Below are 12724 nucleotides of genomic sequence, written 5' to 3'. Positions count from 1 at the left end.
TATCGAGCACCTTAATCAGTTCATCAAACCAGAAATATGCGGCTGTAGTGACAGGGACAATGCATGAAATGGGTTGTAGAAGGTAACCCTGCTGAACAAACATCTTTTTAAGCAAACCTTCTAATTTTTTATCCATAGGATCTTTGAAAGCACAACTATCCTCTATGGGAATAGTGGTGCGTTTGTTTAAAGTAGAAACCGCTCCCTCGACCTTGGGGACTGACTGCCATAAGTCCTTTCTAGGGTCGACCATAGGAAACAATTTTTTAAATATGGGGGGAGGGACGAAAGGAATACCGGGCCTTTCCCATTCTTTATTAACAATGTCCGCCACCCGCTTGGGTATAGGAAAAGCTTCTGGGAGCCCCGGCACCTCTAGGAACTTGTCCATTTTACATAGTTTCTCTGGGATGACCAAATTTTCACAATCATCCAGAGTGGATAATACCTCCTTAAGCAAAATGCGGAGATGTTCCAATTTAAATTTAAAAGTAATCACATCAGATTCTGCCTGCTGAGAAATGTTCCCTAAATCAGTAATTTCTCCCTCAGACAAAACCTCCCTGGCTCCCTCAGATTGGGTTAGGGGCCCTTCAGAGATATTAATATCAGCGTCGTCATGCTCTTCAGTAACTAAAACAGAGCATCCACGCTTACGCTGACAAGGGTTCATTTTGGCTAAAATGTTTTTGACAGAATTATCCATTACAGCCGTTAATTGTTGCATAGTAAGGAGTATTGGCGCGCTAGATGTACTAGGGGCCTCCTGAGTGGGCAAGACTCGTGTAGACGAAGGAGGGAATGATGCAGTACCATGCTTACTCCCCTCACTTGAGGAATCATCTTGGGCATCATTGTCATTATCACATAAATCACATTTATTTAAATGAATAGGAATTCTGGCTTCCCCACATTCAGAACACAGTCTATCTGGTAGTTCAGACATGTTAAACAGGCATAAACTTGATAAGAAAGTACAAAAAACGTTTTGCGAAAAAACATGAAGGAATTGTTCAAAATTCACCAAACTTTCACCACAGTGTCTTAAGGCCTTGAAAATATTGCACACCAATTTTGGAAGCTTTAACCCTTAAAATAACGGAACCGGAGCCGTTTTAAGCTTTAACCCCTTTACAGTCCCTGGTATCTGCTTTGCTGAGACCCAACCAAACCCAAGGGGAATACGATACCAAATGATGCCTTCAGAAGTCTTTTATAAGTATCAGAGCTCCTCTCACATGCGACTGCATGCCATGCCTCTCAAAAACAAGTGCGCAACACCGGCGCGAAAATGAGACTCTGCCTATGCTTTGGGAAAGCCCCTAAAGAATAAGGTGTCTAAAACAGTGCCTGCCGATATTATTATATCAAAATACCCAGAATAAATGATTCCTCAAGGCTAAATAAGTGTTAATATCAATCGATTTAGCCCAAAAAATGTCTACAGTCTAAATAAGCCCTTGTGAAGCCCTTATTTACAATCGTAATAAACATGGCTTACCGGATCCCATAGGGAAAATGACAGCTTCCAGCATTACATCGTCTTGTTAGAATGTGTCATACCTCAAGCAGCAAAGGACTGCAAACTGTTCCCCCAACTGAAGTTAATGCTCTCAACAGTCCTGTGTGGAACAGCCATGGATTTTAGTTACGGTTGCTAAAATCATTTTCCTCATACAAACAGAATTCTTCATCTCTTTTCTGTTTCTGAGTAAATAGTACGTACCAGCACTATTTGAAAATAACAAACTCTTGATTGAATAATGAAAAACTACAGTTAAACACTAAAAAACTCTAAGCCATCTCCGTGGAGATGTTGCCTGTACAACGGCAAAGAGAATGACTGGGGTAGGCGGAGCCTAGGAGGGATCATGTGACCAGCTTTGCTGGGCTCTTTGCCATTTCCTGTTGGGGAAGAGAATATCCCACAAGTAAGGATGACGCCGTGGACCGGACACACCTATGTTGGAGAAAAAATATATATTGCAATTTTTGGGTCCACTAACTTTTATATTGTATGGTTAATATGCCAATACTGATGATATCATGTATTTTAGGGTTAGTAATCCCTATGTTTAAAGGATTGTTATGCCAATGCACTAACACTGTTGATATTCTGCAGTCCGATTTACCTGTATGGATACATTTTTTTTATTGTTTATTTAACATATTTTATTATTGTATTGGTATAGTTTTTAAACATGTTTTTTATGTATGCATGTACAGACATCTCCAATGTTGATGCTCGGATGCCATGGTAGTCTTTGCTATCGATTTTATCTTAATGCTGATATAGACATAGTTGTATATACCTGGCTACTATGGTAACCCATGCAATGACATTCTATACACAGTGGATGGTAATTGTTAATTAACCAATCACTGATTAGGACATGTGTTATACAGCAAGTGTATCACTTATTGTTACATTGAATATCCTGAGGAAACAGCCATTGAGAGGCTGAGAAACACGTTGCTCTGTTTTTAAATAAAGATATGTTTTTATGATACACTTGCTGTTTTTGGGAATTTTTCACGTTGGTCTCGTGGAGTTTGGAGAGGATCCCTATTGCCAAGAGGGCAGTCTGCTGGGCGACTTAGAGGTCCCAGTTAGCCTTTACTGCACCTGGTGGTGCACATCACATTGTAAGTGTTACCGTATATCTTCTCTATACCAGTTCTAACTGTACTAGGCTATGGTAGCTCTTTTATATAACCCTATATAGGCACCAGTGATACACCTGTGTTCCTGTTCACGTGCCCAGTTTGCCTGTATACAGTGAGCTGGAACACTACCAAAGTTCCAGTCTGCCCCACTAGCACCATTGGGTGCGCTGTTTTTGTGAGTACCTCTATTCTTCTGTCTTAATATCCCCTTGTTTGATGGTACGAGGCCATGTGTTTTATTTTCTTCAGAGTACACCATAGCTTTGTATATACCCACAGAAGGACAATCAAAAAGAAACACATTTAAAAAACAAAACAAAAAAAAAACGGCACCTTAATACTCCCAATAGCTGGGGCACTCACCACCTCCTAGACCCAGACAGCTAACAGTGAAAACTCTCTCCTCAGGAGTGATGTCTGCAGCAGGATCTTAGGAAATTATAGAGACTGCACCCGGTCACGTGGTACGTAAAACAGGACTTCCCCTGCTATGAAAAAGGGCGCCAAGCTATTATGAGCTGCACATCACTTCAAAAACGAAAGTGAAACCTGTTTGTTACAAGCCAAAAACACAGCCCATGGGCCTAAAAAACCCTCTCACATTATGCAGATATAAATCCCCAAACTGTTCAAATAATCTCCCTGAAGGAGATATTAATCCTTGATCCTATCGAGGTATTATAAGGAGCCACACTGTGACCCTGTATAGCATTTTAAAATGTATATATAAAAAAACATAATTTATGTAAGAACTTACCTGATAAATTCATTTCTTTCATATTAGCAAGAGTCCATGAGCTAGTGACGTATGGGATATACATTCCTACCAGGAGGGGCAAAGTTTCCCAAACCTCAAAATGCCTATAAATACACCCCTCACCACACCCACAATTCAGTTTAACGAATAGCCAAGAAGTGGGGTGATAAAAAAGTGCGAAAGCATATAAAATAAGGAATTGGAATAATTGTGCTTTATACAAAAATCATAACCACCACAAAAAAAAGGGCGGGCCTCATGGACTCTTGCTAATATGAAAGAAATGAATGTTTTCTTTCATGCAATTAGCAAGAGTCCATGAGCTAGTGACGTATGGGATAATGACTACCCAAGATGTGGATCTTTCCACACAAGAGTCACTAGAGAGGGAGGGATAAAATAAAGACAGCCAATTCCTGCTGAAAATAATCCACACCCAAAAATAAAGTTTAATGAAAAACATAAGCAGAAGATTCAAACTGAAACCGCTGCCTGAAGTACTTTTCTACCAAAAATTGCTTCAGAAGAAGAAAATACATCAAAATGGTAGAATTTAGTAAAAGTATGCAAAGAGGACCAAGTTGCTGCTTTGCAAATCTGGTCAACCGAAGCTTCATTCCTAAACGCCCAGGAAGTAGAAACTGACCTAGTAGAATGAGCTGTAATTCTTTGAGGCGGAGTTTTACCCGACTCAACATAGGCAAGATGAATTAAAGATTTCAACCAAGATGCCAAAGAAATGGCAGAAGCTTTCTGGCCTTTTCTAGAACCGGAAAAGATAACAAATAAACTAGAAGTCTTACGGAAAGATTTCGTAGCTTCAACATAATATTTCAAAGCTCTAACAACATCCAAAGAATGCAACAATTTCTCCTTAGAATTCTTAGGATTAGGACATAATGAAGGAACCACAATTTCTCTACTAATGTTGTTGGAATTCACAACTTTAGGAAAAAATTCAAAAGAAGTTCGCAACACCGCCTTATCCTGATGAAAAATCAGAAAAGGAGACTCACAAGAAAGAGCAGATAATTCAGAAACTCTTCTGGCAGAAGAGATGGCCAAAAGGAACAAAACTTTCCAAGAAAGTAATTTAATGTCCAATGAATGCATAGGTTCAAACGGAGGAGCTTGAAGAGCTCCCAGAACCAAATTCAAACTCCAAGGAGGAGAAATTGACTTAATAACAGGTTTTATACGAACCAAAGCTTGTACAAAACAATGAATATCAGGAAGAATAGCAATCTTTCTGTGAAAAAGAACAGAAAGAGCAGAGATTTGTCCTTTCAAAGAACTTGCGGACAAACCCTTATCTAAACCATCCTGAAGAAACTGTAAAATTCTCGGTATTCTAAAAGAATGCCAAGAAAAATGATGAAAAAGACACCAAGAAATATAAGTCTTCCAGACTCTATAATATATCTCTCGAGATACAGATTTACGAGCCTGTAACATAGTATTAATCACAGAGTCAGAGAAACCTCTTTGACCAAGAATCAAGCGTTCAATCTCCATACCTTTAAATTTAAGGATTTCAGATCCTGATGGAAAAAAGGACCTTGTGACAGAAGGTCTGGTCTTAACGGAAGAGTCCACGGTTGGCAAGAGGCCATCCGGACAAGATCCGCATACCAAAACCTGTGAGGCCATGCCGGAGCTACCAGCAGAACAAACGAGCATTCCTTCAGAATCTTGGAGATTACTCTTGGAAGAAGAACTAGAGGCGGAAAGATATAGGCAGGATGATACTTCCAAGGAAGTGATAATGCATCCACTGCCTCCGCCTGAGGATCCCGGGATCTGGACAGATACCTGGGAAGTTTCTTGTTTAGATGGGACGCCATCAGATCTATTTCTGGAAGTTCCCACATTTGAACAATCTGAAGAAATACCTCTGGGTGAAGAGACCATTCGCCCGGATGCAACGTTTGGCGACTGAGATAATCCGCTTCCCAATTGTCTATACCTGGGATATGAACCGCAGAGATTAGACAGGAGCTGGATTCCGCCCAAACCAAAATTCGAGATACTTCTTTCATAGCCAGAGGACTGTGAGTCCCTCCTTGATGATTGATGTATGCCACAGTTGTGACATTGTCTGTCTGAAAACAAATGAACGATTCTCTCTTCAGAAGAGGCCAAAACTGAAGAGCTCTGAAAATTGCACGGAGTTCCAAAATATTGATCGGTAATCTCACCTCCTGAGATTCCCAAACTCCTTGTGCCGTCAGAGATCCCCACACAGCTCCCCAACCTGTGAGACTTGCATCTGTTGAAATTACAGTCCAGGTTGGAAGCACAAAAGAAGCCCCCTGAATTAAACGATGGTGATCTGTCCACCATGTTAGAGAGTGTCGAACAATCGGTTTTAAAGATATTAATTGAGATATCTTCGTGTAATCCTTGCACCATTGCTTCAGCATACAGAGCTGAAGAGGTCGCATGTGAAAACGAGCAAAGGGGATCGCGTCCGATGCAGCAGTCATAAGACCTAGAATTTCCATGCATAAGGCTACCGAAGGGAATGATTGTGATTGAAGGTTTCGACAAGCTGAGATCAATTTTAGACGTCTCTTGTCTGTCAGAGACAGAGTCATGGACACTGAATCTATCTGGAAACCTAAAAAGATTACCCTTGTCTGAGGAATCAATGAACTTTTCGGTAAATTGATCCTACAACCATGATCTTCATGAAACAACACACATTGATTCATATGAGATTCTGCTAAATGTGAAGACTGAGCAAGTACCAAGATATCGTCCAAATAAGGAAATACCACAATACCCTGTTCTCTGATTACAGACAGAAGGGCACCGAGAACCTTTGTAAAAATTCTTGGAGCTGTTGCTAGGCCAAACGGCAGAGCCACAAACTGGTAATGCTCGTCTAGGAAAGAGAATCTCAGAAACTGATAGTGATCTGGATGAATCGGAATATGCAGATATGCATCCTGTAAATCTATTGTGGACATATAATGCCCTTGCTGAACAAAAGGCAGGATAGTCCTTATAGTTACCATTTTGAATGTTGGTATCCTTACATAACGATTCAATATTTTTAGATCCAGAACTGGTCTGAAGGAATTCTCCTTCTTTGGTACAATGAAGAGATTTGAATAAAACCCCAGCCCCTGTTCCAGAACTGGAACTGGCATAATTACTCCAGCCAACTCTAGATCTGAAACACATTTCAGAAATGCTTGAGCTTTCGCTGGATTTACTGGGACACGGGAAAGAAAAAAATCTCTTTGCAGGAGGCCTTATCTTGAAGCCAATTCTGTACCCTTCTGAAACAATGTTCTGAATCCAAAGATTGTGAATTGAATTGAGCCAAATTTCTTTGAAAAAACGTAATCTGCCCCCTACCAGCTGGGCTGGAATGAGGGCCGTACCTTCATGTGGACTTGGGAGCTGGCTTTGGTTTTCTAAAAGGCTTGGATTTATTCCAGACTGGAGATGGTTTCCAAACTGATACCGCTCCTGTGGGTGAAGGATCAGGCTTTTGTTCCTTATTGTGACGAAAGGAACGAAAACGATTATTAGATCTAAATTTACCTTTAGATTTTTTATCCTGTGGTAAAAAAGTTCCTTTCCCTCCAGTAACAGTTGAGATAATAGAATCCAACTGAGAACCAAATAATTTATTACCCTGGAAAGAAAGGGAAAGCAAAGTTGACTTAGAAGACATATCAGCATTCCAAGTTTTAAGCCATAAAGCTCTTCTAGCTAAAATAGCTAGAGACATATACCTGACATCAACTCTAATGATATCAAAGATGGCATCACAAATAAAGTTATTAGCATGTTGAAGAAGATTAACAATGCTATGAGAATTATGATCTGTTACTTGTTGCGCTAAAGCTTCTAACCAAAAAGTTGAAGCTGCAGCAACATCCGCTAAAGATATAGCTGGTCTAAGAAGATTACCTGAACATAAGTAAGCTTTTCTTAGAAAGGATTCAATCTTCCTATCTAAAGGATCCTTAAAGGAAGTACTATCTGCCGTAGGAATAGTAGTACGTTTAGCAAGAGTAGAGATAGCCCCATCAACTTTAGGGATTTTGTCCCAAAACTCTAATCTGTCAGATGTCACAGGATATAATTGCTTAAAACGTTTAGAAGGAATAAATGAATTACCCAAATTATTCCATTCCCTGGAGATTACTTCAGAAATAGCATCAGGGACAGGAAAAACTTCTGGAATAACTACAGGAGATTAAAAAACCTTATTTAAACGTTTGGATTTAGTATCAAGAGGACCAGAATCCTCTATTTCTAATGCAATTAAGACTTCTTTAAGTAAAGAACAAATAAATTCCATTTTAAATAAATATGAAGATTTATCAGCATCAACCTCTGAGACAGAATCCTCTGAACCAGAGGAACCATTATCAGAATCAGAATGATGAAGTTCATTTAAAAATTCATCTGAAAAATGAGAAGTTTTAAAAGACCTTTTACGTTTACTAGAAGGAGGAATAACAGACATGGCCTTCTTAATGGATTTAGAAACAAAATCTCTTATGTTAACAGGAACACTCTGAGTATTAGATGTTGCCGGAACAGCAACAGGTAATGTAACATTACTAAAGGAAATATTATCTGCATTAACAAGTTTGTCATGACATTCATCACAAACAACAGCTGGAGGAACAGATACCACAAGTTTACAGCAGATACACTTAACTTTGGTCGATCCAGCACCAGGCAGCGTTTTTCCAGAAGTATCTTCTGACTCAGTGTCAACCTGGGACATCTTGCAATATGTAATAGAAAAATTGAATTCAAATAGGCAATACTCTCCTCACATCCCTCTGACATTCACTGCACGCTGAGAGGAAAACCGGGCTCCAACCTGCTGCGGAGCGCATATCAACGTAGAATCTAGCACAAACTTACTTCACCACCTCCATAGGAGGCAAAGTTTGTAAAACGGATTTGTGGGTGTGGTGAGGGGTGTATTTATAGGCATTTTGAGGTTTGGGAAACTTTGCCCCTCCTGGTAGGAATGTATATCCCATACGTCACTAGCTCATGGACTCTTGCTAATTACATGAAAGAAAACGGTCTTACCCTCCAGGATCCATGCTGTGGAACAGACACAGCTTCTCAAATGTGACAGTCCTGCAGCAGCGCTTCTGACATGGACTTGAGTGTATAGCAGCAAGCAGTGAAACTTGTTAACACGGATTGCTCAGGAGCGGTTAGTGACAGTCTGGATGGGTTCGCAGAAAAAAAAACTTTCTCTGCATTTCCAGACTAACTTTCAACAATACTCTCACTGAGAGGTTGACATGATTACTTAAAACTCCAGTCCTTTCTCGAAGGGAACATACCTATACTGGACTATCCAAATCTTCTGACACTCTGCCACCTCCTTTAGTGACGAAAGGCAAAGAATGACTGGGGGGATAGGGGAAGTGGGAGGGATATTTAAGCCTTTTGGCTGGGGTGTCTTTGCCTCCTCCTGGTGGCCAGGTGTTGTATTTCCCAACAGTAAAGAATGAAGTTTTGGACTCTCCCTGCCTTATGGAAGGAAATACATAATTAGCAGTGTGCATGCATAACTACATAATTAGTGGTGTGCATGCATAACTACATAATTAGTAGTGTGCATGCATAACTACATAATTAGTGGTGTGCATGCATAACTACATAATTAGCGGTGTGCACGTATAAATACATAATTAGTGGTGTGCATGCATAAATACATAATTAGCAGTGTGCATGTATAAATACATAATTAGCGGTGTGCCCACAAATACAATGCAAGACATTACCTGTGTCAGAGTCCCTTTCTTCATTTCTAGGTGGACTGAGTGTAAAAGGAAGTTTTCTTTTCATAGAAGATTTTTCTTTCATTTCTTTGCCAACTTCATTTCTAACCAATTTAGGAGTTCTGTTATAAGATGTGATTTTCTCCTTGTTCTAATAAAACAAGGCAAAGATGAGAAAAGTGTTACATGAGGACACAAAACATATAACACAATACATTGAACAGAAAATAATAAAGCAAACAATTTCATACAATTTATATAAATGAATAGAAAAACAAACAAACAACTTTTATTCTTGAAGCGTTTTTCACTATCCACATACAGAGTTGTGGGGGCAAAGGACGGACAGTCACCCTGATGACGAGTCTGGTCATCAGACCCTTAGATAATACCATGGGAAAAGAAGATTTTAGTATATCCATGTCTGACCCCCAGGGTGGGAGTGATTTTCTAAACCACCTTTTTTTACATAGCTTTTCTATACCCAGTACTTAAAGGGATATGAAACCCAAAAAAATTATTTTGTGATTCAGAGCATACAATTTTAAAAAAGTGTCAGGTTTACTTCTAATATCAAATTTCCTTTGTTTTCATGGTATTCTTTGCTGAGGAGATACCTAGGTAAATGTCTGGAGCTCTACATGGCAGAAAATCATAGTAATATATACAGAAAGAGAAGAATTCTGCCAGGAATAAACAACAGCTCAGTAGCTTGTTCTATTGCACGATTACCACCTGGGTGTAGCCTCTTTTAGCCCAATTGTGCTTTTCACAAAAAATAGTGCTGCCATCTACTGCTCTTGCAAAACTGTTATCATATAGTGGTCCAGTCACGTGGACACTCCTGTCCCTGTTTTTCAACAAAAGATACCAAGAGATCAAAGAAAATGTGATAGAGCATGCGATTTTAAACAGCTTTCTAATTTACTGCTATCTGAATCATGAAAGAAAAAAATGGGTTTTATGTCCCTTTAGGTATTAAAATCTTAAGTATGGTGTGGACTGGATACAACAGGTAAATGATAAATTAAAGGTAAAAAAAAAGATATTTGTAAACAATTAAATACACGTCAGCAGGTAAAATGGATCATTCCGAACATATTAAAAGGGACACTATACTATAAAATGTGCCCCAAATGTTTAGTTATACATACTGCAGAGTATTACATGTATGGGGATGTATTCCTTCATGTTTATTTTTGCATTTTAAATAGCCGGGGGGGGGGGGTTCTTATTAAAACCATCACCTAGAACATTCTCATAACAATGGGCTGAGTCTGACAATAAATCAGATCTTTAGAGGTTCAATAAGCACAACCAGCTATTTCACATACAGAATATCTCTCCCCCACATAACCCTACTGGGAGATGAATCAGTGCTTTTGACTTTAAAGGGACAGTAAACATTAAGATTGTGACATAAAATGTTAATGCATAATTAAACTACTTTACAATATATTTTTGTTATTTATTTTGCTCCCTTTTCATGTAATTTAGCTCTAAAATGTGAGCAATTTCTACTTCTCAGAACTTGAAATGCACCCTGCTGACTTCTCAAGGCCAACTCTCCTACACACCTGTCCTTAATTGGCTTTAACTGAAAATAGCTACCTCGCAGTCGGTTGACTAAAGAACAGATTGGCTCCTTCAAATGAAGCAAATTGTGAGTGAAGTTTGGCTATTAAAAAACAATTGGAGACGGTTTTTCTTTAGCAGCACAACACAAATGTATTGTAATAGCAAGGTGTTTACTGTCTCTTTGAATAGCTTTTCTACAGAGAAAACATTTCTTACTCATATGTTCAGTATGGGTGATGGTACAATAGACAGAAGTAGCTTTCAAATAACAAATACAGATAAAAGAGCTGATTGCAAACAAATACAATCCAGCAGGCAAAATAGTCCTTTGGGACAACATTAAAAAAGGGAGAGTACAATAAATGTCCCTTTAAAGAAGAGTGAAAAAAGAAAACATAATTTATGCTTACCTTATGAATTAGTTTTTTTAATGGTGGTTAGAGTCCACGAACCATTACCCCTAGGAAATAATCTTCCCTACCACTAGGAGGAGGCAAAATCCCAGGAACCACCTCACTGAGAACTCAGCCTGACGTATAGCCAAGCCAAAAAGGTAGGAAAAGAATCAAGAGCAAACAAAAAGGAGCAGGGAAAAGAGATGTGCATAAGAAAAAAAGCAACAGCAGAAAAACACAGGGTGGGGCCTCGTGGACTCTCACCATCATGAAAGAAATGAATTTATCAGGTAGGCAAAATTTGTGTTTTCTTCTATACAATTGGTGAGACTGCACCATTCATTACTCCTGGGAACTAATACCCAAGAGGTGGAGTCCACGAGAAATAAAACATAAAAGGTGGGAATTAAGAAACTTCTTTTTCACTGAAAACCAAATCCACAATCCCCCCAAAAAATAACATACAGTGTGTGTGTATATATATATATATATATATATATATATATATATATATATATATATATATATATATATATATATATATATATATTTATTGTCTGAATGATTAGAAATCTTCCAAAGGGATAGAAGTGAAAGAGATACAATCTGATCATTCAAAAAGAACTGGCAGATAAACCCTTATCCAAACCATCCTGCAAAAAAAAACAAAAAAAAAAAAAACCCAGAAACCCCCCTAAGAACTCTGAAAAGAATGCCAGGAAATAAAGATGATCCTTACATCAAGAAAATAAAGGTCCTCTAAAGTTAAACATTATAATAAAACTTCCTAAATACAGGCTCAAGAACCTGTATCAGAGACTCAACAACAGAATCAGAGCCACACTTTCTTGTTATTTGTTGAAAAGCTGGGATGTAAGCTTATAATTGTGCACGTGTCTACAGCACTATATGGCAGCAGTTGTGCAACAGTGTTATACATTAGCAGGAGCACTAGATGGCAGCATGGCTGTCATGTAATGCTTCAGGAATGTGCACGCTACCTACCTAGTTATCTCTTCAACAAAGAATAATATAAGAACAAAGCTAATTTGCTAACGGAAGTAAATTGGAAACTTTTTAAAATTGCATTCTCTATCTAAATAATGAGAGATCATTTTTGGGTTTACTGTCCCTTTAAAAGAGACACTCAAGTCAAAATTAAACTTTCATGAGAGAGCACACAATTACATTTTGCACAATCTTTTTATATGCACATTTGTTGAGGCACAAGCTCAAAGGATATACATATACTAGTCTGTGATTAGCTGATATATATCACATGGTACAGGGGACTGGCAAATGGGAGAAAAAATAAATTTGCTAGAAAAAAAAAAAAAAAATCTAGTGCTTTTGTAAAATTCAAAGTAAGTGTTATTGCATTGTCTTTTTATTATGCACTTGTCAGTTATGCAATTCTACTGTATTTAGTGGTCCTAATCATTCAAAGTCCATGCCAACAGGCTTAGAGAATTGAGACCAAAAATGGTAAATACAAAAGGAAGAGATCCAAAAAGGGCAACTTGACATCTGAACTAGATTCAGATACCAAA

The 12724-nt window shown here is 38.5% G+C and overlaps 1 protein-coding gene across 2 annotated transcripts in view; it reads right to left on the bottom strand.

Annotated features, from left to right (window-relative positions):
* ANKRD12 (ankyrin repeat domain 12) overlaps positions 1–12724 on the bottom strand; it is a 399410-nt gene that overhangs the window by 222969 nt on the left and 163717 nt on the right. For both annotated transcript variants that reach the window (XM_053714916.1, XM_053714917.1), the window contains one exon: positions 9205–9352. In XM_053714916.1, the coding sequence (XP_053570891.1) occupies positions 9205–9352 (148 nt within the window). The remainder of the gene's footprint in view (positions 1–9204; positions 9353–12724) is intronic.

This window comes from Bombina bombina, chromosome 5 (genome assembly GCF_027579735.1).
Source record: "Bombina bombina isolate aBomBom1 chromosome 5, aBomBom1.pri, whole genome shotgun sequence".
Taxonomy (NCBI): domain Eukaryota; kingdom Metazoa; phylum Chordata; class Amphibia; order Anura; family Bombinatoridae; genus Bombina; species Bombina bombina.
This window is presented reverse-complemented; position numbering and strand designations above follow the sequence as displayed.